Genomic DNA, 25,136 nt, shown 5'->3' with positions numbered 1-25,136 from the left:
TTTTCTTCTTATTTAAGTGTTATCTTTACTAGAGTTAAATGGACGTTTCCTTACTTTAAAATCACATTTCAGACTTGTGCTTCTCTACATATCTGGAACAAAATAAAACTTTAAGGAATCCTTCATTTACTTGGGATATTGAACTACCTGCCTACTTGTATTTGAGACTACAATTACAGTATCAAAAACGTTGATTAGGACTAGAGGATCTCCAACAAGGCTGGATTTTAACATTTGTAAAACTAATTATAGCATCCTCAGACATTTTCAGAAAAATAACTTGCATTACCTTTATTTCTTTCAGGGGAAATAATCCACTGGGGGGAAGGCAGTCCTGCAAAAGCAGTGTTGGAGAGTGGTTTAGTTAGGAAAAATACTGTGTTTACCTAAAGCGTTTTCATAGCGCTTTATATATTGCCAGACTTGCTATATTGTTGATGGTTACCTGTGCTTTCTGCTTAAGACACAGGTCGTCTGTGTAGCTTGTTTGGGTTTTACAGAAGTGTGATTAGAAGCAGCATCAACAGAACTGAAACTAAAGAGGCATATGCCTGCAAGGAGAGCGAGATGAGTAATGCAAACATTTGGTGTGCCTCTTAGCTCTGTTACAAATCTTCTAAACATCAGGAGATGTTTTTACTTTTTAAATGTTTTTCTTTAAACTTGAAATTTTCAAGTTTAAATTTGAATTTTTAGGGGCATTATGTTAGGGTTATTATGTATTGAAATGCTTAATAGAAGTCCTCAGAAAAGCCAAATTAAGACTTTATAGGGATACTTCAAAAAGTTCTTGCTTATGGTCTCCATCTTCTTTGTTCATTCCTTATTTAGATTGCTGTATATTAAAGTATCAGACATGCAGTTCTCGGGGGCAATCTGAAGAGGAACCTAAGCATGAACAGTTATGGCTGCTGGAACAGAGGGGGTCTGTTTAGAAGCAGAAAATGTGTAGCAAAATTTGCAGGTGGACAGTGTGTGTCCCTGCACAATGATCAGATGTTACAGAGTCAAGTTCTTAATCCCGTTTTGTGTTGGAATATTGTTTTTTTTATTCCTCGTGTGAGAGCATATGAAAAAGAACAAAGGTATTACTAACTTAAAACTAGAAACTTGCAATGTGGTGATGCTTCACTGCCTGCAAACGGAGAATTATGTAGGACAGCATGCTATAAATGCTTTATTCTAGCTTATTTATTTTGTTCTAGCTAAACTGATAGCCATAAGTGAAAAACATTTGATAGTTCTGTGCTATTACTTTTTTAGTATCAGGACCTGCAAGATTTATCATAACTTCTTCCTTAAACTTAAGAATCTTCAATTTTGTGTTTCTGCAACTTCTCTTATCTACTTTTTTTGGGCTACAGACCCGTCCTTCATCATTTTCACTTTCAGTCATGCTCAGTATTCTCCTTCTTTACATATGTTTCCTCTGATGGTTTTGCTACATTTTGCTCTGAAATAGACCAGTTGCTCTTCTGCTTTACAGTGTTTGCCTGAAATTCTCCCAATTCTTTAACTGTTGCCCTCTTTTTGACTTGAATACTGATACATTATTTACCCAGGCACTCTGTTTCTTACTCTTCCAAACTAGTTTTTCTACTTCACTGAACCCATCCAAGCAGTCGGCACTTAGCAAAGTCAAAGGGATTTTTTTTGTCTTACCTATTGGATTTTTCTTCTCTATTTTCATCATATTGTGCTCTCGTATGTCTTAAATAAAATAAAAAAAGCCAATCAAACTTATTTTCTCACTTTCTGCCTCTTTTTTCCTCTGTCCTTATGTACTTCTAGTGTTTCATTCATGTTTACTGCACTTGTTTCCTGTCTATTTATCTTTTTCATATTGATTTTGATTCAGGCTAGTATTATTTTGTGTCTTAGTTAACCTCTGAAAGTAATTTTTCCTTCCATGATCTGCCTGTTTCTGGTTTTCTCTTAAACCTTTGCCAGCAGTGTTTATAATTCTGCTGTTGTTGAAGTCTTCCGTATGTAGTGCTTTGATTTTTTTCATTTCTTTCTTCAAAGTAGTCTCATATTTGTCTTGCTTGTGTATAGTCTTGAAAACCTTATCTAGCACCTGTTGCTTTCATCTTGATTCCTGTAACTCTTTTTTATTTGCTGTTATTGCTTTTGGTAGCAGTAATATTTTTGTTATGTTATGTATTTTCTTCATCCTGTCATGATCATTCTCTTTAAACTGTGTCTATAATTGTCTGTCTCTCAACAGCAAATTAACAATTGCGTATAATCTCATTTCTGCTTGATTATTGGCTTTCTTTGTGCTTCTTTGTTCCTTCATCATATTTTTTGGCTATTTTTTTCCTGTGGTCTCTATAGGCAGAGTCTTTCAGATGTCAAAACAGTATTTACATTTTCTTACTAATGTTAATTGTCTGATTGTTTCCCACCTCATTATGCTGTTTTGTCTTGAATCTCTGTCAATAGCTTTTTATGTAGGTACTTAATATGTATACACTTCTGTTTATTTCTTCAGGACTCTGTACTGGGTAAGGTGGTGTGAACACAGTCACTGGAAGTATAGCTGTGTTTATAAGGAGTTAAATTTTGTATATTGCACCTGCTTGTGAGTCTTTCTACTATTTCTGTAGTTTTGTACTTGCATTGTTCTTATAAATGTTGAAGTTCTGGTATTGTTGTATTCCCTGGTTAATAATTTGAATAATCTAAGTTGAATGTGATCCTATTAGTATGTATGCACTTTTTTGATAGTCCTACCTGTTTTTTTTATTAGACTTTGTGGGGTTTCATTTTCAATAATTAGAGTATGACTGAAGTCCTTGGATTGTTTGGAAAACTAGCCAGTTTTCTTTGAAAATGAAGCAGACTAGGGCATGAGGAGGAGAGAGATGAGGAGATGCGTTCAAACATTTTGCTTTGATAATCAAGGAGGAAAAAAAGCCTGACACGAACATGCAAATGTATCTGTAGAATTTTCTAACCAAGAGACATTTAACTGTATATTTGTATCACTGATTTAACTAAGAACTCAAGTTTTAATGGGGCTGAGTTAAAGTAGTTTGGGCTGGCTTTTCAGTGAGGGCTGCTGAAGGGAAAAAGAAGTATTTACTTTAAAATACTGTAAATTGTCATGTGAAAACACCAAAACATGTAGAATAATATGTGTAGTCTTCCAAAGGTTTGGACACTGTTACGGTAATGGCTGTCTAACCAAATTGTGGCAGAGGTGTTGACTTAAAGCTTAATATGATTTCTCAAGTGTTAACTGATGTTTTACTAATAAAAGATTGAGAAGTAAAAGTATCATATTACAAGGATCGTGTTACAATCCATCCATATTACAAATGGATCTTTACAACTTTTGCAGTAAAAACTTAATTAAGTGTAATAAATAGGTAATGGTACTGCAACCATCATCCTGTTTTTTTCTCCAGGTTAAGCTTGTAATAATTCATGGTATTTATTTTTGAATGGCTCTAAAATTAACGTAAATCATGTTCTCTGTCCATTAGCTGTGCTGAAATTTTTTTCCCCTACTGCTCTGCCTTCTTGTCATCTGCTTTCTTCATATGAGCTAAATAATGCAGCAGAGTAAGAGAGAGTTGAGGCATGCTTGTGAAAACATGCTTGTGAGAAGGTGGGAGCTGGGCAGTTACTGGGGGTGCAGTGGTGTTATATGTGGGGCAGATCAGCATTTCCAGTATGGTGATAGGTTTGTATGCTGGAAAACCTAGCCAAGCAGTAGCCCAAGTATGCCTGTACTGAAGCATCTGATGAGGGAAAGATCTGCAACATGTTTGAAGCTAATTGTCTGTGTGATAACGTGATTTGGCACATGATTCTAAAGAGTGGGAGTGAATAACTGGGTAGGGATGCAGGATAATAGAATGGAGCAATTTCAGTGAACGAAGAGACTTTCCAATGGTGTTTTGCACCATTAGACTTTGGAATTAACTTTCAGTGGTTTGAAGCATTTGTTTTGAGTTATGATGGGTCATGAGATATTGGACCTTGAAACAATATCCTCCTACGCTTTTCCCTAGTGTGAATTTTTGGCGAGTAGTCCAGAACTTTGTAAAGCAAGTCCTGGAACCTGAAATAGAGGGATTTTTTCAGTTACTGCCAAGATAGAAAGAAGCCTCAGTTATGTTTTGCTCAGCGATACTGACCACTGTATGTTGAGTTCTTCTGGATACAAAGGACAATGTAATGTACTATCAATTAAAGCTGGTCATACTGTAGTACTTACAGTATAAGCATTCTAGATAACACCAACTGTTTTTCCTCAGTGTAACTGCAATCATGTACTAGTAGTGTTCCTTGTGCTAGTACAACCCAAGTACTAAGGTTTGCATATATTCTTGATGTAAGGTGATGATATCGATATACCAGAGATTAATTTTGGAACAGTCTGTTGCATATGTAGACTTCCCACAAGTGATTTCCTGTAGCTAGATGCTCTTTTGGAACTGTTAACACTGGGAACAGTCATCTTTTTGCTTTTAGGAAACACAGTAATACTGGGATTAGCAATTTATATGCTCTGAGTCACTGTGCAGATACTTTGGGCTTTTATGCAGGACAGTAATAGCTGTATAATCCTGTAAGATAAAACAGGCTTAAAAAAATTCTGCTTTGAGTTTTGTTTTCAAGTTTACATTATGAGCTCTTAACACTTCAAAGGAACTGGATAGTGTTCTTCCTATGTAATTGAGCATAAGGAAGGCTATAAAAGCTGTACTTCGCTGCAACAGAAGAGAGAAAAATTTGGTAGTGTACAACTTGAACATGGTTCAGCTATTGAACATAGTTTAAGCTTTGCGTAAAATTTCTGTTAAAAGATACCACTTGAAATGAAAAACTTGTTAATCGATGAGGTTATTCTTGGCCAGCAGTGTGCACATAGCCTTCTGGCCAAGGTGCTAGCAAGGAATGCTGTATTCCCGAATGTACTGGGGAGTGGAAGAGAGAGCAGGATGCTGCACGCCTGTAAGGAGCCAAGCTGCTTGCTTGGAGCTGATTGCTCCCCCCATGGAAGCCCGGCCAAGTGCCTGAGACTTGGGCTCTGACAGGCCACCTGCAGCTCATCAGCGCCGGCCATGCAGAGGGCAGTCAGCCAGCGTTTCCACTGCATGGGTGCACAGGGCTGCAGTGGGGGCAGAGGGGAGTGATCTGGGCTGGGGGGTGTGGGAAGGAACAGTCAAAAAGGCATCTTCCTGGTAGGGTCTGTTCTTTTATAACAGAAGGACATGAGGGCGAGGTGGTAAGGAAAGAGCAGGATTTGTTCATCAATCTTGAAAAGTTTTGTTAGGGATAATTGAATCTGACATCCTCCTGGCAGAGGTGAGGCTGCTGCAGCTCTGTGCTCCATGTCCAATCATGGCCAGTAAGATTGACCACATATTCCCGGTAGGCAGCAGCACTTGGATACAGGTTTACAGCATATATGTGTGTACACACAGATCAAAACAGATCAACAGTGTGTCTGTCTGTGAGCTCTCACATGAACACAAACAGCACCAGTGGTCTCATGCTGTACCCTTCTCTGGTGGTTCAGGATGAAGGTCTGTTAGTGGGGAAAAAGCCATGCAGACACATACCCACGCCCCCAAGAAGAAAACCGTCAACAAAGAAAAAGTGGATGTCTCCAGCAGCCAGGTTCATAAACTCTCTGCCAAGTATCAGCTGCTGGATCTTGGTCTTTCCAGTTGCTGGCACCTGGATATTCAAGCTCTTGATTTTGCTTACTCTAACCTCTCCAGTCACATCACAGGTTCCTCCAGCTCCAGTTGCTGGTACTCAGACCCCCCCATACACACACATGTGCTCAGAATGAGAGAAGATTGTCCAGGAAAATATTTAGAAATTGAATTTAATGAAAGATAAGACAGATGGTGCTGATCATGCACAGGACATGATCAGACAGGCAATTGTTTGGCCCAACCCCTGTTTACAGGTGACCAGCCTTTTTTAATCTTTTTATCCCTTTATTTTTTCCACATTTATTCCTTCCTTGCCTTTAGTTCCTTCCACAAACATTCCATAATAAGTATTGTACAATCCTAATTCCCCAGCATTTTATAATCAGTGCCATACCACTGGACAGCAACCCCTCTCAGCCCAAAAGGTGTTTTAGTGTTGACTTGTCTTGATCAGTTTTGTGGAAACTGGGTCTGACAATGTCCCGTGGGAGCCCTGGGAGGGACTGGACAGGGTATCCTTTCCGTAGAGTCCTTAATTTGGTTTCCCACCTGCCCTTGTTTCTCTGTGCGCCCCTGGCTTGTGGAGATGGGCCTTTGGTGGGCTGATTGCTCCTGTGGTGGGTTTGGGAGGCCCTGGGCAGGGTGCTGTAGGGGCTGCCCCTCCTGCTTTGTTGCTCTGTGCTGCTTTGTGTGCATGCAGACAAACACTGAACAAGCAGAATAGGTAAAGGAGCTGTTGCAAGGTTCCTGTTGTGGATTCAGGAAGATCTCGTAGCAACTGCAACTCATTAGTACCAATGAATAGGTGAAGTCTTGTCACATATAACAGAACCTGTATACAGAGCTATGTTTAGTGAAAAACTTCTTGTACTCAATACTAGTGGAGATTATTCTTAAGTCTTGTTAGATCCGGACTTGTGATTCTGCAGCTCAGTCTAGGAGCTACTAACCAAGCTCAAGCTTGTAAGTAAAAGTATTATCTTTTAGGGGGTTAAATGTTACAGTTACAAAACCAGTCTTTCACAGTTATTTCATCCATGTGTATGTATATTTGTTTTGAAAGAACAGGGCAGTAAATTGTCACAACAATATGAGAAGCATTCATGATACACAACTTAAAAGGTCACTTTAATTAATCGAGAACCAAATGAGGGTGTTGATGCCAACAGTTCTAACAATCTGTAATAGATGACTTTGCTTTTTTTACAATACTTTTACTCCATAGAATTTAATTTTGCATTTGTCTGGAATTTATTTGAAAACCAAATCTTAATTATAGGCATTATAATGTTATTTACAAACTCTGGAGTTAATGTTGATGCTGCTTTCTAAGGAATGTAGTGTCTCATTAATGATTACACTTGCTGTCACAAAGAGGACTTGAGTATTCATCTCTAACTCTAGTTTATTGTGTCAGCTAATGCTTTTTAGTAATGAAAGTTAATGTAGTGTGTTTAAAACATTTTAATAAATCCAAGATTTGTACATGAAAAGGGGTAAATGGTGCATATGCAGAATAAATATGGTCATAGCATTTAAAATAAGTGCTGCTTGGGCAGCACTTATTATGTGACCTGTGGTTACTAGGGTTGGGGGAATATGTGCAGGAATATTCTGGCAGCTGCATAGTATGTTTATGGTCTCAAAGAGTGAAAAAAAAAAAGAGAAGCAATCACGTCTTTATCAAGAGAAGGAGACTTAAACCTGTGAAGTATCTTAGAGGTTCCTTAAAATCTGTGGTTTATAGGTGGTTCTGTGAACTTAATACAGAGAGTTCACCCTGGTTCCCTGGATTGTGAGTTATCCCTCCTGGCAGCTGAAAGTAATATTGGCATCAATAAAAGAAGTTGTGTTTATCTGCAGGCAGATGCATACCATAGTCATGTTGATTTTTATCTCCCTTTTGTTGTAAGTTAGTTTTCAGCAGCATGATGCAATTGATAGGAGTTATCTTGCGGATACAATTGATGGTCATTGAGGTGGTACCTTCCTCTTGTTGATACTAGCATTAAGATATGATACCTAGCTTAACAGTGCATATAGTATCAAGGAACAAAACCTCACAGCACTTATTTTAATGATGTAAATATAACTTGTTTTCTTGTCCATCAAGGCACGGTGGAATTTTGAGTTAGAGCCTAAAGTAGGTTTATGCAGTGTTTCACTTATAAAGAACTGTTAGTTTTCTTGAAAGAATTATTAGCATGCTGTATCTGTGCATGCTCTGAATATGAAGCCAAGTCCTGTGCACGCTTGCAGAGATACTGAGACATATTTGGGCAGCACAGCTAATTATCAAGCTTATATATTTGCTTTCCTAATACAAATGATCTTCGGACAATTGGAAAAAGAAGAGTTCCAAAGGCAGATGAAGGAGCCTGCTGCTTTGGCATCAGCCCAGTAAATCAGTTTCTTGGTGCTGTGGATTAAATATCTATTGGTGTCAGTTTAAATTTGCCAGCTCTGTCTTTTGGTTTTATGTGCATTCAGTGGCACAAATTCTGCCTCTCTTTGTGACTGTCCAAGGTAGGTAGTATGCTTTCCAGAGCACAATTTCCAGAAATTCTTCAGTATTATGTGTAATGTAATTGTGTAGTGTGTGCGCACCAAAACAGAGAAGAACAGCTTGATATTTCAGATAAAATTACTGCTGTAGAGAGGACATTATTTTCTCTCTGAATGGAAAGAGAGTGTGAAAACAATGGGCATGATGGATACCTTCATTATGTCTCTGATTTGGTAGAACAAGTCTTTGATTACTTTAGTGTACAGTTAATATACCCCAAGCTTCATGGGGTTTAGGTCCTGTTACTTATTGACTGTGTAAGATCTAAATTAACTCAGTAAAACTGTAGTCTGTTACCTCATTAATTGAAAATTTCTTCTGGGCTTTTCCATATTTCTTTCCTGCATTCTTCCTGTTTTCTTCTGTGTGTGTGTGTTCCTACCTCAAGTTTGAATTCTGGTTTAAACAAAAAGGCCAGAGTAGCTAATTGAGTGGTACTCATTCATCTCCAGGATCTGTTCCTGCTCTTTCTCTCTGTGAAATATTTGCTTTTAAGCTTTTCATTTTAAGAAGTCTTAATTTTAGGAAGTTTTGCTCACACTTGACAATATTTTGAGGAGTAGGGAAAATACAAACCAAGAAAGATATTTTTTTCAGTGAAGTGTCATGTAAAAATGGCATGTTACTTAGTGTATCTATTTCCTGTATGGATTTGCAATATTATCTTCTGTCCTTGTGAGGATTTGTGTCCTGAGCTGAATACCTGCCTGACCAGAATATCTGTGAAATAAGGATTACAGGTCGTGCTATCCAAGTTAGAGACCTCCATTGGCTTTCACTTGCCAGACTGATATGCAGGTTTGAGAGACTAAAAACCCAAAGAAATGAAAAGCTTACCTTTTTTTCTTTTCAGCTGTAAAAAAAAGTGTGACTGTTGGGGGGGGCGGCAACAGGGAAGAAGTTGATGAGTTTTAGTATGTTTTGTTTTGGTGGTTTTTTTGTTTTGGTTTTTGTCTTGTCATTGTTTGTTTTTTAACTTGTTATGCAACATTTTAGTTCAGAAGATCCTTTGTTTCCTCAAAAATAAGCAGACCAATTTTGTTTCCATGAAACACTTTAAAACACTTGAGTTCTGTAGATGTTATTAAAAACATCGATGGATAGGATTATCAAAAAACACGTATTAATTCAGAGTTTGTTTTCTGTTGCAGTTCCCAGAGTGTGGTTTCTTCGGCATGTATGACAAAATTCTCCTGTTCCGTCATGACCTGAACTCAGATAATATTTTGCAACGAATTACATCAGCAGAAGAGATACATGAGGGAGATCTTGTTGAGGTTGTACTCTCTGGTAGGTATTATTGTAACAGTGGAACAATGCTTTATTCGGTAGATTAATAGAAAATAGGACTTCATGGAGCACTATTTTCGTGCCTGCCTTAAGCTCTTTGACTTAAGTCTTATATACTTTGGGGTAGAGGTTTCCAAGAAAATCTGAGTGATACTGGTGCTTCAGTACTCAGTTTTGTTATTTTTTTGTTGTCCTATTTATTCTTCTTCTGGTTTACTATTATAAATAAATCTGAATTATGCAAATATGAAATTATATCAATATAATATTATAATTACTTAAGGTAAAATGCAGGTTGGATCCAGAATTTGTTCTTCCAACTCTGTCATTTGTTTTCTTTTGCTTAGCTTTATCTTTTTGTTCTATAGTGTTTGCTATTGATGGCTTATACTGCTGTAAGGCTTTCATACCTGTAAGAACAGACTCTTAAGACTTATTGTAGTACTTAAAAACAGTTTCTTTAAATGATAAAATCCTTAGAATGGTAGTTATTAACCTGTAGTACTCTTCAATAATTGGGACAAAAAAAACCCCCAGCCCTAACTGTTTCTCATTGTATGTGTTTAATCAATATTCTGTCAAATTCAGTCAAAAGAGCCAGCTGTAGTTAAACTACAAATAAAAGCTGGACTTAGTAATGAGCAGTTTTTTAAGACTTTGAGGATGAAGTGCCAAACTGAGGTTACATTTTAGGAAGAGAGACCTCTTGACTCTCATGGGATTAGACGTGTAAATTTGATCAATAAAATATGAATTCCAGAGCCGTGAGGCTGAGTTCCTTGGCTGCATTTCAAGGCCTACTGTTGTAGGTGTGTCTGGGGTGTTCAGTAATTGATCATCTTGGTTTGAGCTTTTCATTGCTTCTCATAAATGGCATGTTTGGAAAATTTGCTGTGTGTCTTTTGACAATCTCTGACAGTTTCCTTATAGACAGACAGACCTGAACTGAGGCATTTTGTAGACATGTAAATCTCTTTCAGTAGGATTTTTAAAAAAAGAATCTGAATAGGAAGTGTTAGTACTTATTTGATCAAAGAATGAGTAGCCATCAGAGCAAGGTGTTAAATACCTTTTAATTTAAATATATCTATGCTTGTTTAAGAAAAAGAACATTATTAGTGAAGTTTGCAGTGTTCCCTGGAAACTCTATCCACAGTTCTGTTTTGATACACCAAGAATTCAATCTAATAAGCTTCTACTGAAAAAATCCTTTAGAAGATAAAAATCTAACCTGTAGAACTGTCTTTTCTTTGAAAATTTTGTAGATTACAAAACAGCTTGAAAATTAAGTTGCTCTTCTAAATGTTTGCTGTTATTTTTAGCAAAGCTTCTTTTACTTGCCTTCAACTTAGTGAGGTTTTCAGCACTGTGACTCATACTGTTGATTAGTTGTGGCCATTAGCCTACAGAGTCCAATGGATCTTTTTTCTCAATAAAAAAGTTTACTGAAAACCATGTAGTCTTCTAAATGTGTATTTAAATGGTATACAGTAAAATGCTGATGTCTAAACAGCTCATTAGTGTTCTTTGAATTAACCATTTTTAACAGAGCATGTTCTTTCCATAAATCCTTGTTGACCCAGTGGTAAGAACCATAACTTACTGCAATTTTTTAAAAGCTTTGGCTACAGTTGAAGATTTCCAGATTCGTCCTCATGCACTTTATGTGCATTCCTACAAGGCTCCAACTTTTTGTGACTACTGCGGAGAGATGCTTTGGGGTTTGGTACGACAAGGATTAAAATGTGAAGGTAAGTCTATGATATTTAGTGTATTTGTGTGTGTGTATATCTGTAGAAGATGAGGAAGAAGAAATTGTATCGTGTTTGGTATATTAGCAAGTGATAAATGTGTTATTTAATTGTTGGAAGGGTTTGTGCATCAGAAAGCCCAAGTTCTGATCTTGGCGTTAACACAAACTGTGCATGACCTTGGGCGAATGACTTAAGAAGTGTTCTTGTTTCCCAGTTTGAAACAAATAGCTAGCTTATGACCATGTGTTCTTTGCACAAGGAGCACACACTCTGGAGAGTCTCTCTGGAGAGACTCCCAAAGGGGAATCCCTTTCCTTGTGGCTTTCATCCAGCTGGCTGCCGAGCACTCTGCAGCCTGCTGTCAGGTACTGAAGCTGCCTTCTCACTGGCTTCTCTCTGGCTCTGTGCTCCAAAGTGAGGGAGTAGTGAAAGCCTCCTGGTGGTGGGAGATCAGCTGCTTCCTTGTTTCTCGAGCTGGGCTTACTGGAGACCGGTACTATAAGAAGTACTGCAGAAAAAGCTGTTTCTGTGAATTGGATCAAGAGCATTAAAATAAGAGAATTTAACACAACGCTCTATTTCTGCCTTTACAATTTTTGGATCGTCTTTTTAAAACTGCTTGGTCAAAACATTAGTACAGTTTTTGTTACTTTGAATGTTGGGAGTTTTTTTGAATTAAAAAACTACTCTTCCAGGTTGTGGTTTAAACTACCATAAACGATGTGCCTTCAAGATTCCAAACAACTGCAGTGGAGTGAGAAAGAGGCGTCTGTCTAACGTGTCTTTACCAGGAGCAGGGCTTTCAGTTCCAAGACCAGCACAAGCTGAACACACATCCTCTGCCTCTGAAGAAGTATGTAATGTGAAAGGGGAATCAATTTCTGCTATTAAATTGTTATTAGCCTTTCACTCATGGTTATGTGAACTCTGAGAACTTTGGTTTCAGAATGATAAAACATCTTGCCTTCTTTGTAATACAGATTCATTCTGTAATTATGGTATCAGGATAAAATAGTTACTTGGCTAAAGGGATATAAATTGTGGGCTTTTATGCTGGGGAGGAGAGAGTGTTCCTGATATGCTGTTAAGCTTTTCACAGAGTTAATCTAAAAAACCCCAAGCCCTATCAAGGAGGGTGTAGGGGATCAAGGGCTTACAGTAAAAACAGTCATCCATAGGAGTTCCTTTTTATAATGGTTATGATGATTGCTGAGAGGTTATCAATTATACTGCAACTATATTGGGATCATAAGACAGGACAGGCAGTGATTAGATCCATTTGTTTGATTGTGCCTTAGTCTTTTCTACTTATCCATTACTTTACAGTATAACCATTCTTAGTTTAATCATAGTTTAAAATACAAAGTGTATAGCCTAGTTCAAGAACATATTTATTTTAGCTAGAGGCTATAAAAGCCTAGTCATGAAAAAATATTCTGATGTTTGTAAATACTGGTAAGATTTATTCAGTGAATATAGAATTGTAACCATTTATCACAGAATTTAACTTTTGTTTCTATGTGCTTGTTTAGTACCTCTTCGATACCTCTTTTTTGTTATACTCAACGCCTTTTCTGTTTTAACTGCTAAAGTTTTTCTTTTAACTTAATTTCAAAGATTTTTTTTTTAGGGGATTAATTTTCAAAATAATTTTTAAATTTTCTAAATACTCTTGCCTAACAGGCATGCCATACTTTGGTTTTAAAAACTGATAGCTTGAGGTAGTGATTGGAATTTGGTTTGCCTACCTCTAGTGTTTTCCAGTTTATCCTCTGTATGGGGGTCTGTATGTGCTGTCTGTGAACCTTGACAGGTTGCTTAAGAAATAAAAAAAAGTAATGAGCAAATATTTACCATTTTATCTTCTGTGGAAATAAAGGTTCATACCTACTTTCCCGTTCTCTATAAGGCTTTTCCATCTGGTGTTTTCTTGGTTTTGTTTTACAATACCAGAATGTCCTCTTAAAGCTTCTTGGCCAGGTTGCTTTCTTATCTGGTCACTTTGAGTCAACACCTCCCTTACAACCCCACTGACTTTTTTTTTCATCCACCAGCAACTCCAAGTCCCTCTCAGCAGAGCTGCTCTCGAGCTGTTCATCCCCCAGCCTGTATTGATACTGGTGGTTGCCCTGACCCAGGTGCAGCACCTTGTACTTGGCCTTGTTGAACTGCATGAGCTTCCCATAAGGCCCACTTCTTGAGCTTGTCCAGGTCCCTCTGTATGGCATCCTGTCCCTCTCATGTGTCAGCTGCACCACTCAGCTTGGTAACATCCTCAAACTTGATGAGGGTGGACTCAATCCCACTCTCTGTGGCAATGATGAAAGCATTTAAATAGTACGGGTCCCAGTATGAGCTGCTGAGGGACACCACTTGTCACTGATGTCTATCAGGACACTGAGCCATTGACCACTACCCTCTGAATGTGACTGTCCAACCAATTCCTTATCCACCTAAAAGTCTGCCCATTGAATCCATCTTTCCAATTTAGAGTGAAGGATGTGGTTGTGTCAAAGGCTTTACGGAGGTCCAGATAAATTACACCTGTAGCCCTTTCCTTGTCTACTGCTGTAGTCACTCCATTGTAAAAAGCCAGTAGTTTGGTCAGGCAGGACTTGCCCCTGATGAAGCCATGCTTGCTGTCTCAAGTCACCTTCCTGTCTTCATGTGCCTTAGCATAGCTTCTAGTAGAATCTGCTCCATGATATTCCCAAGCACAGAGGTGAGGCTGACAGGTCGGTAGTTCCCAGAATCCTCCTTTCAAACATGGTTAAAAATGGGTGCATTGTTTGCCTCCTCACAGTCACCACAGACTTAGCCTGACAGCTGTGACTTTTCAAAGCAGTCATGGCAGTAAAACTGTTTTTTGGCACGCATTATGTACACCTTCTTTATTCCAGCGCTGCTGCCCAGAACCGAGTAAAAGAATTCCCTCTTGGAGTGGCCGCCCCATCTGGATGGAAAAGATGGTGCTTTGCAGAGTGAAGGTTCCACACACCTTTGCTGTTCACTCCTACACTCGTCCCACCATATGCCAGTACTGCAAACGGCTGCTTAAGGGCCTTTTTCGCCAAGGCATGCAGTGTAAAGGTAACAATTTCATTTTCTGCTGCAGTGATAAATTTCAGTATAGGTCTTGTATTTAAAACTAATTTCAGCTTAGGTGGTTTGCATACTGCAAAATAGGGCAGTGTAATTTTTGAAAAATTTTGTAATTTTGAGAAGATTACAGCAACTGTCATTTTCATTTTAATAGACTGTGCATTGTACATTTTTCTGAAAAATAAGATTTAATCACACATGGATTGAGAACACCTTAATTCTAGAAGGATAATTATGAATTAATAAAAACAAGAAGTGCTTCCTTTTGTTCAGTGTCTGTCTTCTAGACTCATCACTAAAGAATTTGTGAATTTTCATTCTATTATTCTAGTACAGGATACTGGTTAATATCTTTTGGAAATATTTTATACTGGTAGGTGCCCATCCTGAACCAGCTTATACTTCATCAGCTGCGTAGTTTTTATGTAGCATATGTTAACATTCATGCCTTCAGTTCTCAGACTCTTCCATGCAGTTCCTAGGGCATAACTATGACACTGTGATGATCTCCTGGCTCTTTATGGCTCGACAGTGCAGATCTATCAGCTTTGTTGCAGTAAACAAAAGACTAGTGATGAATCATAAACATGAATATGGAAAGGACTTTGCATTTCTCTCGTGAGTTTGTCAAATGTGAATACCAAAGGTCAGCATTTTGAGAGAGGTCATTTAATACATTTTCAGTTTGCTTTATCAGAGGAGAGAAAAAAAATTAAACTTACAGCTGTGGTAACATTTTTTGACTAAAAATACTGCTGTCTCATGTAAGTAAGGAAGTAGTTTTATCTTTCGTTTCTGTTGTTATTAATTTGCAGTCTTTGTAGTCTGTTTGAAGTCTGCATCCTGAACTGTTTTTGAATTTTTTTTCAGTCAATGTGTGTCTTTCTTGAATAGATGTAATATATAAATAATAAAGCCTGAAAAAGATGCTTTGCAAGTTTAACATACAGATGCTGCAGACCATATACGATTGCTGTGACTATATCCAGCTGAACAAGTGGGGCTACCACATCAGTTTCAGGGAAATGAGTGATACTGGGTAAAAATAGCATTTATGGAGGGAAAACAAACCTAGAGAAATATTATGTATATGCATGGGACAGAAATAAGTGTATTAATAGGCCTCTATTTATGCAGTATGATCCTATACTTATTTTCAGTATATCAGGAGTTGATATCAAACAATCCAAATATTTTCATACTGCCTTCTCCTACAGATTCTTAAGGTTTCCCACCAACTTCCTTGTGCACATTCCCAACGCTTGAGATCTTTCAGCAGTCTTATGTTCCTGAGTACCCTGGATTTCTTGAATTCATCCAGGCTACTACTTGGACTCTGAGGATGATCTTTGGGATGTTAAGGCTGTATTCGTGGTAATAAATTAAATGTGCACAGAAACATTACTGCACACTGAGATCAACTCAGTGGGATAAAGTGAGCTGTGTTCATGAACACGTTTCCTTAGCATCTCAGCCTGGGCAGCTCATTGCAGACTGCCTGTTCTGAGCAATTTCATAGGATGCTCTGGTTTATGAGCTAGACCTTGGAATTGTTTGGGATTGTGCTAATGCTGTGGGCCAAAAGCATGCCAGGGGGTATTTGTAACTATTTACTAGACTAGAGAGTTGTATTGCAGTATTCAAAACTGTTTCTGAGTGTAGTTTAATTTATTAGGATAGACTCAGTTTTCTAGTTCCCTGACAGGGTTTGAAACATCTCTTTCTTCTAGCCCTCTTCAAACTAGTGAAGTAATTGTATTCCATAATATGGATTGAAACCACTACTATAAAAAAGAGAGTTCATGGGTCTGCTAGGATACATCCTTCTAGGCACTCAGAAGCCTAACAGTATTGTATTCTGCTTTAGAATTGGGCTTCTTTGCTACAAAACATGGAGAGGTAATGACTTTTCTCTTGTCTGGGCTTAAAAGGAAAACACATTGAGCTTGTTTTAGATAGCAAAAAGAGGCTAAATTGTCAGTATTAAAACAGTTGTGGGGGCAATAGGGATTTTTGAAATTCATGGTGATGATAGAGTTGAAAATTACAGGGATGGTGCTAATAAAGGAAATTTCTGTTAATACCACTAATGTTGTTCAGGGGGCTACATCTGATACCTCGGGTACAGAAATGGCACACATCCAGGTTAGATTCCATCTCCATGTCAGGCCAAATCTGGTCATAATGTTTTTTTGTCTGCCCTGTGTCAGCAGACAGAAATGGAGCTTCAGTAGTCAGCCAGATCTGTAATCTGAATGGTAGGGGAACTGGACTCTGGTATTTACTGCAGAAGATATTTGCTCTGTGATATAGGTGTGTGATTTTAGAGCCTCTGATGTCTGCAAGTCTTAGTTGGCAGGTGGGGAAAAATGTTAGAGATGAGACATTTAAATCATATACAATGGAAAAAAGGATGTGGATCAAGTGAGAGAATGGGAAAAATTACATCATGATGGAAAAAATAGCTACAGAGAAAGCTAGAGAAGTAGAAAATTATTTTGTACTGGAAGGGGAAGTGCTGACATAATAAATAGTGGTGGGACAAATCAACATGTGACATCAGGACAAGATTGTTAATTTCCTCCTGGGGGTGACCTCATTGGTGCTGTCTTTAGTTACATGCAAATGTATGAATCTGAACTGAAGCTTGCGTTTGGAAGTAGTGAATAATAGAATGTTAGTGTCTGAGTAGGAGTGAGGTTCTGATATCATGGGCTTATTTATCTTTTGTTTTAGATTGCAGATTCAACTGTCACAAACGCTGTGCATCTAAAGTACCTCGAGACTGTCTTGGAGAGGTGATTTTCAATGGAGGTAAGATGAGAAACATGCTTTCAAATACTGACAGATCTTTTTAGGCTGAACAAGATGCACTAGCATTTGGTTCTGTCATCTTTGGATATTTTACATTTTTAAATTTTATCTTCTCAGTTTTTTCACCTGTGGTCACCGAAAATGAAGAAGTTTCACTGTAAAACTTACACTTTCGTGACTTAAATTTTACTTATCCAATCTTGGCAAGTTTAGTACGCTTTGCTTGAGTTTGCTCAAGGGAAATGAAAAATCAAGAAGTCATCCCAATGTACAAAATTTAAACAACTGTTGTGACCAATCTGCTCATTGTTCACCATGAAATATATATTTTAAAATGAAAATATTGGAAGACAAGTACAATTTTTTATGACTTTCTCATATCCGTGATTTTTAGTGGCCAGAGTTAGCCCAGCAGTTTAGGGGATGAAGGAGAAAGAAAAAAAGCAACCCAAGGCAAACCAAAACAAAGAAACCCACTCTAAATTTTGGAAACCTCAATGAAGTAGGACTATTTTCTGAGTAGACCTTACAGAATTGAAAGAGGAATGTAGGAAACAGTTTGTGGAAGAATTTTTAGTGTCTTATTCTTTTAAGTTTCAGATCAGTGTTAAGTTGATAAAATATGCAATGGATGAGCAGACAGGGAGGTGCATTAAAAACTGGTTGAATGGGTGGACCTATAGAGTGGTTATCAGTGGCATGCAGTCTAGTGGTAGGCTGGGAACTAGTGGTGTACCCAGGGGCCAGTACTGGATTCAATCCTGTTCAACATCTCAATTAATGATCTCGATGATGGGGCAGAGTGTACCCTCAGCAGGTTTGCTGGTGATATGCCAGAGGGTTGTGCAGCCATCCAGAGGGACTTCAACAGGCTGGAGAAATGAACTCAGGGAGACTGTGGGATCAGATGACCTTCAGAGATCCCTTCCAACTTCAGCCATTCTGTGATTGTGTTGCCTTGATCTTTGTCACCCATATTTTTGAGTGGAATAAAATTGGTGACATACAGCAGTTCACACCAAACTGTACAACTTGATTCAGAGGCCTGGGCAGCAGCTCTGTTAGCCATTGCAAAATGTATCCCATCCATTCATACCTGCCTTCTCCAGCTCCAAGGCTCATGCCTGGATCTTGAGGTTGGTGGCCATGAGCAGTAATGTGCAACATGATGTTGCTGCAGCCTGCTTTTAGCACTCTTGTGATGCTAAGGTGCTAGGGCACATAGTTTGGGAACTATAGTTTCATATAATTCTTCTGTGGATGTAAGGAGTCATTTAGTTTTTTTCTTTCTCCCGCTCTTAAATTGAGTTTGCATCAGATAAAAAAAAACCCAAACGAAAAACTCCAAACCAACCAAACAAAAATACCCCCCACAACCCCAAAAAAAAGCTACAGATGAAGATATTTTTGTATCTTAATTCTTAGTTTTCTGCAGTGCAAGTTGTACACCTTTTGGAAACACTGAACTTCTGCCAGCAGAAAATCAGATGCGAATAAGATGTGTTATGCTTTTCTTTTTTTCCTGCAATACCACAGCCCTCCAAATTCTCTCTTTTGTTACTATGGGCTACAAGGGCAACAACAGCAGAGTTGGGTTTCTATTGATGGAGAATTTCATTTGCACAGGAATAATTCTCTGGGTCATCTCTAGCCATCGAAAGGTTACTTTGTCCTCATTACTTGTGAAACAACAGAATTACGTAATGAGATTTAGGTTTAGACTTTAAGCTATTCACTGTTTCTTTCAATATGGTTCTTGTTTTAGTTGGATCTCTCTTGGCATTTAGTAAAACCAGATTGATAACGTTCATTAGCGTATTCTGCATTGTTCAGCAAAAATCTGAAGATTTTATATTTTGTGATTGTACTTTTATATTTATTTGCATAAATGTAGACTGAAGAAAAAAAAAATCTGTGAGTTTTGAGCGGGATTTTAGTACTTTTTTAAAATGTGTATTTGAACTAATATCTGAATCATGTGTTGTTTCCAGAACCTGCTAGCCCAGGCCAGGACTTGGATATGCCAATGGAGGTCGATAGCAGTGAAATGAACAGTGATGGTAGTCGAGTTCTAGATGATGCTGAAGAGCCCTCTCCTCCAGAGGACAAAATCTTCTTTATGGATCCATCTGACCTTGATGCTGACAAAGATGAGGAAGCTGTCAAAACAATCAGGTAAGTCATAAGGTGGATGTACTTTTTTCAATATTTTAAGTTAAATGTTTCTGATTAGCCCAGTTTTACTGCTGAAAGTGTTTTTTTCATTTGTGTGGGTTTTGTTTTTGTTTTTTTTACTTGAAAATACTTTTTAAAGTTCTGTCTCAAGAAAATCTGAAACATAAATAAATTAAAAGAATATAGTCGCTTCCAACTGCAAAAAGTGTTGTGCTATAACTGTTCAAAGCATGGTAAAATTTATGGCTTAACAAGGTTAATACATGATTAAGGTCTTTGTGACTTTAGCCCAATTTAGTTCCTGTTATATGTGTGGACTTAAAAGGAATTAGTTGAGATATTTTAATATTTGCATCATAGTCTATAAGCATTTTAGGCAAAAGTTTGCTTTATTTATCTTGAATGTGATTTTTCTGAAGTTTTTTTGTCCAATAACTTACATAGTTCCCTAAATCAAGTTTGGTGTCTTTACTTGCTGTATTTTTCTGAATAATGTCCTCCTATTTTTCTTAGTAATTCTTAATGACATAGGAGCAGTTATATTTGGTCAAGCTAAAGGTCATTGCAGCTCAGGGCTTAATAGCAACTTTGTGAGGAAGAGCATATAGTGATATCTTCACAACTTTCAGTGATTTATAGCTCAAGGACTTCCTGAGTTGGAAGTAACATGTACCTCTAAGTAGGATTTTTCCATTTCTTTCTGATCAGATTTGAAGCAATTCAGGGATTTTGGCATGTACAGCATCCCGTAGCCAATTCTATAGTGTAACTATATGCCACTTTAAAGCATCTTTACATTTTTGAGTTTGAATCTGTCTGGTGATTTTGCGTATTTACAGATGTTGGTTAGTGCCACATGTAGGAGGTCTGGTAGACAGGCAGCTTGGTGGTTGACTTCATCTTCAGTGCCATTCAGACCTGTACATTTTAACTAATGACTCTGAATATTAGAGATTGTCAAATCCTTGTCTGCAGGACAGTTAATATCCTTGAGTATTGATGGAATTTTCTAGTGCAGTTGTGATTTGAATTAACACACACCCTTTTATGTTTTCATAAATTGAAAGTATGCTTAGATAGGGAGCTTCATAGTGACCATATTAAGAACCAGCATAGTCAACTTACATAAACAAGAGAAAATAATAATTATGCTGATGTTAATGATATTTTTATGCTGTATTAAGACAACCTGTCTCAGCAAATTGTTTTGAGAGAGGATGATTTCTGTAGGTGTCCTCACTCTAGTGTGGTTCTTCTGTGTTTCTCAGAGTAATTTAAGTACTGCAATACTTGCTCTAAGAGAGCTAGTGGGAGCTAATCAATACCTTATCAATTTCATCCATCAACTAAATTTGTATGGGAAGAAAAGGTGCCTGTTCCTGAAAATTATGGACTAAATGTGTAATACTGGTATAATTGCAGTATTGTTGTATTTTAACTTGTTACATATTAAATTGTTGTATCTTCTTTTTTTAGTCCTTCAACAAGCAATAATATTCCTCTCATGCGAGTTGTACAGTCAATCAAACACACAAAGAGGAAGAGCAGTACAATGGTGAAAGAAGGATGGATGGTTCACTATACTAGTAGAGACAACCTGGTCAGTTACTTTAGTTTCTTTGTACATTAAGTTAATTCTCTAAACCAGTGTATTTTATTTCTAAATTAAATTTTCTGATTTACAGTATCATTTTAAAGACCTTAGCTATGATGTTAATTATAAAGAAATGTGGTGCAAGGGAGAAACTGTAGTTAATTCAAAATTCTTCATGTGGTGATTGAACAGTAGTTTTCCTTCTCTTTAGGAAGGAAAAACATCTCTAAATTGTCTCAAATGAATTGCATGTGTAGTATTTCAGCTTTCCCGAGATGATAATTTGGAATAATTTGCTTATGTCTTTTTTCTCTTTTTAGCAGTTGAACTAAATATTTGTTTCTTTTTAAAATTTTATTACAAGAAAATATGGAAATCATTACAAAATGATGAGTACTGAAGTGGTTGACAATATTATTCTAATGATCTAGATGTTTATAAATATTTATGTGTAGATATGGGAACCCTTCATTCCTCTAGCAATTTACTCAAATACCTTTAAGTAAGCATTATTAAATACCAGCCTCTCCCCCTGAACAAACTCACTATTCCTCTCAATGTCAGTGGAATAAAGAGTTGTGGCTTGACTATATGTCCTTGGTCATGGATGCATCCTCCAAAAAGACTATGTTGTTTGTTGCCCGTGCTACCAATAATGATCTCTTAATTAAGCCTTCTTAGGCAAGCTCCTTGGTTTTGTGTGTTGAGGAGGAAGACAAGGAAGAGTAATAGGGTTCCTTAGTGTTATCTGATGAGAGATAGGGAATCCTCTTGTCTGTTGGTAGATGAATGAAAAAGATGAAGTCAAGAAGTTCCCAGATCTCGTGGAGAATTATGTCATATTGAGACTGTTCATGAAAGGCAGCATAAATACATTTGCTTTCTTTTTACTGTGGCGTCTGATTGAAGGGGACTTAGGGAATTTAGAGAAGCAAAGTTATTTAAGCACTGCTGAAATCAAGCTTAGGGGTAATAATTCTCAGGTTACTGTAATATTTTCACTTCTTGTGATCATCAACTAACCTGACTGCTGTAAGTGATCTGTCAGAAACTGCCTTACAAAGCATTTCTAGGTACAGTTTCCTAATACCTAGATGTATTTATCACAATCCAAAATAAGTATCTAACATATTTCAGAAGAGATTAAAGTCAAGGCTACATAACAGTCACAATTATCATCAGCTAACTATGGAAGAACTAAGGCCAGGCAGCAGACAACGGTGAGTAGTTCTAGCAGAACTGTTCAGGGCAGACCCAGTATTCAGCTCTGATTTAAACTTTCAGTACAACCACTGCATTTTTCCGTGGACTTTTTTTGAACCTCCTCATAGAATAGTGATCAGATGATACATCTTAGCTTAGTTTGATTTTCCTCATCTGTCAGTCTGGCTGCTACCTCGATGACATCTACTGAAAAAGGCCATACAAATAAGGTGGAGTGTTCTGACCCCAAGCAACGTACCTTCAGCCAAACAAGATCTCATAGAGCTTCCTAATGGGAGGAGACTTCCGTACTAGGCATTACAACATCGGCTATTTCCCTTGACTGCTCCATTCTCAGCAATGTCAGGCTGTTTCCTATTCCTGAGACAACTTGGGCTTTCTATCAGTTCCGAACAGGTTCATTTTAACAGCAGTGTCTGTATGCGTTTTGTGGTCCCTGGATAACAAGATATTCACTCTTTATAACATGGAGTTTCTGTATCATCATCGCTATTCTTTTCCTGACCCCGAGCCCATCCTTTCTCAGAATAGGGTATGGAGTAGATTTTGAATCCCTGAGTAAGTTACCAATCTGTTCCTTAATTGCCCTCCTCGAAAGTCTTTCATTATTTAATAAAGAGTATGTATGTCCAAAGGACAGGTTTAATCTTGTGGTTTCATCCATTTTCCATTCAGTGCTGTGTGGGAATTCCTTTTAGTTAATTTAGTTAATTAGTTGTGAATTCCATTCACAACCGAGCTTTCTTTGTCTAACTCCTATAGGTAGTTTTAGCTTCCCCATGACTGAAGTGATTTAAGCTCTGCTTAAATATGACAAAAATGCTCTGCTTTTAATATGTCAAAGTTATATAATATAATAATATTTCAAACTTTGTCATCCTGGGTCAGAGTTAAGGGTCTTGGATTTTTGTCACAGAAAAATGAAAATTGGTTTCTAACTATATGAGCATGGTGCAAGCAAAGTATATTAGATTCATGCAGCCATATTAACTTTCTAAATGCTTCTTTGTTTTGAGGAATATTCTTCCATTTAAATTACAAGACAGTAATGTGCAACAGTTTATTCAGATTACTTTTTGGTGGAGAAGATATTTCTCATTGGTGGAGACTTCCAGCAAATGGCTGTTTAGTCTTTCTTGATTTTTTTTTAACATCCTGAAGTATTTTGTCCTTTTGAGTCTCATAATGTGTCTGTTACAATTGTAACTAAATTAAAATAATTCAGATTTTTTGAGCACATGCACCTAGAGTAAAACCTGTATAGTAACTGTTTTTTCCTGTATGAGGTAAACACTGTTGTCACTGGTATTACTGTAAGGTAAATGATACTTTAGCTGGTTTGTTGAAATCATTTTTGAGCTTATTCTTCAATTAAAAAACCCCTATATTCCCAAAGTTTATTTTTTAATTTCTGTAGTCTAAGATGCAACTGTAGATTAATGTTAATTGATTATCTTAGTAATTTAAGACATTTCTAATTTAAATAATGAGATAACAGTGATTTACTCCTTATGTAAGTGTACTCTGCATTTTGTAGAGAAAAAGACATTACTGGAGACTGGACAGCAAATGCCTCACACTATTTCAAAATGAATCTGGAACAAAATATTACAAGGTAATTAATTATGAGTAATAATTCTGTTTCACTTGATGTACTCAGTGCTTTATAGGTCTGAAATCTACTTGTGAGAAGTATTATCTGCGTTTCCCCATCTCTTTTTTAATCAATACTGTGCCCAGGTTAATTGTTGGCCAAAGCCTGTAAGTGAGAAGGACCAAGACTAACTCTGAGAAGGTGCTTGCAGCTGCTGTTCTAATTCCCTTGAGTATGTCTCTCCTTACATTTTGCATGTACTGTTCTCCTGAATTACCTGGCACATTAAGCTTTCCTCACAATTTGGTTGCCAGTCAAATAAAGGCTAGGATTTTTTGTTCTCCAAGTAGTGACTGAAAATTTGCATGCTTATGTATTTTATTTCTAGGTTCCCAAAATTAAATTATTCCCAACTGTACAACTGAAAGTTGCAAACAAGTTTTAGAAGAAAACTTACTGTGCAGCCTGGAGTTTATATAAATGAAGCTTAGTGTATTGTTGATGTAGTATTGTGTTCAGTGGTGGAATATTCAGAAAATGCATTTGAATGTATAAACAGGATTTTCCCTTTCTTGTCTTATACCTTTAGGTGTGGGTCCAAATCTTGCAGCTTCTTCCTTCATAGCATCTCTAAGATCAAGCCTTTTCTCTGTACACCCAGCTAAACTTGCCCAGATCCTTGTCATCCCTATCTTGACCAATGCAGTCTCTTCTCAGACCTCTCTGATACTTGTATTGCCCTGTGCATTCAAAACACAGCTGGTAAAATATGTTCCTTGCTTGTTGCTCCGTTATGTCACTGCTTTTAGTCCTTTGACTTGCCCCTTTGCATCCCTTTTTTAAACTGCTTAGATCTCAGGTTGTTTGTCTTTTCTGTAAGAGTCATTCTAAGTTTTTGCCTTTACATTTACATTTACTTGCTCTTCATCTTAATCAGCTACTGTCTCTTATCCCCCTAATGCCAACCTGGTGTTCACTTGCTTGTTTACTACTCTTGCAAGTGGCATGCACCTGCACACCTTCCCATGGATGTGGAATGTCCTCCTCCAGCTAGTGTGAACTTGTAACCCTTTCTTCTTTCAGATCTGTTCTCTAGTACTGCTTTTTACCATGGCCTTAAACTGACCGGTGGAGGAGTCAGTATTAATTGTTAATATCTGTATGAAAGAATCTTTACCCAAAATGATTCAGATGCATGAAGCAGTGCTTATTGACTAGCTTGTATAACTACATCCCTTTTTGATGTCATATTTTCACTTTTCTCCCCTGTCATGCTCTTCTATAGCTAAACTGTATAAAATACAAGGGGAAAATGGTCATCCTATAGATGTGCATCATTTGC

The 25,136-nt window shown here is 37.4% G+C and overlaps 1 protein-coding gene across 4 annotated transcripts in view; it reads left to right on the top strand.

The window, feature by feature from the left end:
- PRKD3 (protein kinase D3) overlaps positions 1-25,136 on the top strand; it is a 45,263-nt gene that overhangs the window by 5,729 nt on the left and 14,398 nt on the right. For 3 of the 4 annotated variants that reach the window (XR_010429069.1, XM_064648605.1, XM_064648603.1), the window contains 8 exons: positions 9,399-9,537; positions 11,157-11,288; positions 11,987-12,144; positions 14,192-14,381; positions 17,130-17,207; positions 19,199-19,382; positions 20,859-20,982; positions 23,738-23,815. Coding sequence is in view for 3 of the 4 variants with exons in the window: in XM_064648605.1 (XP_064504675.1) it covers positions 9,399-9,537; positions 11,157-11,288; positions 11,987-12,144; positions 14,192-14,381; positions 17,130-17,207; positions 19,199-19,382; positions 20,859-20,982; positions 23,738-23,815 (1,083 nt within the window). In the remaining variant the exon portion in view is untranslated. The remainder of the gene's footprint in view (positions 1-9,398; positions 9,538-11,156; positions 11,289-11,986; positions 12,145-14,191; positions 14,382-17,129; positions 17,208-19,198; positions 19,383-20,858; positions 20,983-23,737; positions 23,816-25,136) is intronic. The other variant, XM_064648604.1, reaches the window with a different exon arrangement.

This window comes from Pseudopipra pipra, chromosome 3 (assembly GCF_036250125.1).
Source record: "Pseudopipra pipra isolate bDixPip1 chromosome 3, bDixPip1.hap1, whole genome shotgun sequence".
Taxonomy (NCBI): domain Eukaryota; kingdom Metazoa; phylum Chordata; class Aves; order Passeriformes; family Pipridae; genus Pseudopipra; species Pseudopipra pipra.
The sequence above is the reverse complement of the archived record's forward strand: the minus strand, read 5'-3'. Positions and strand labels throughout refer to the sequence as shown.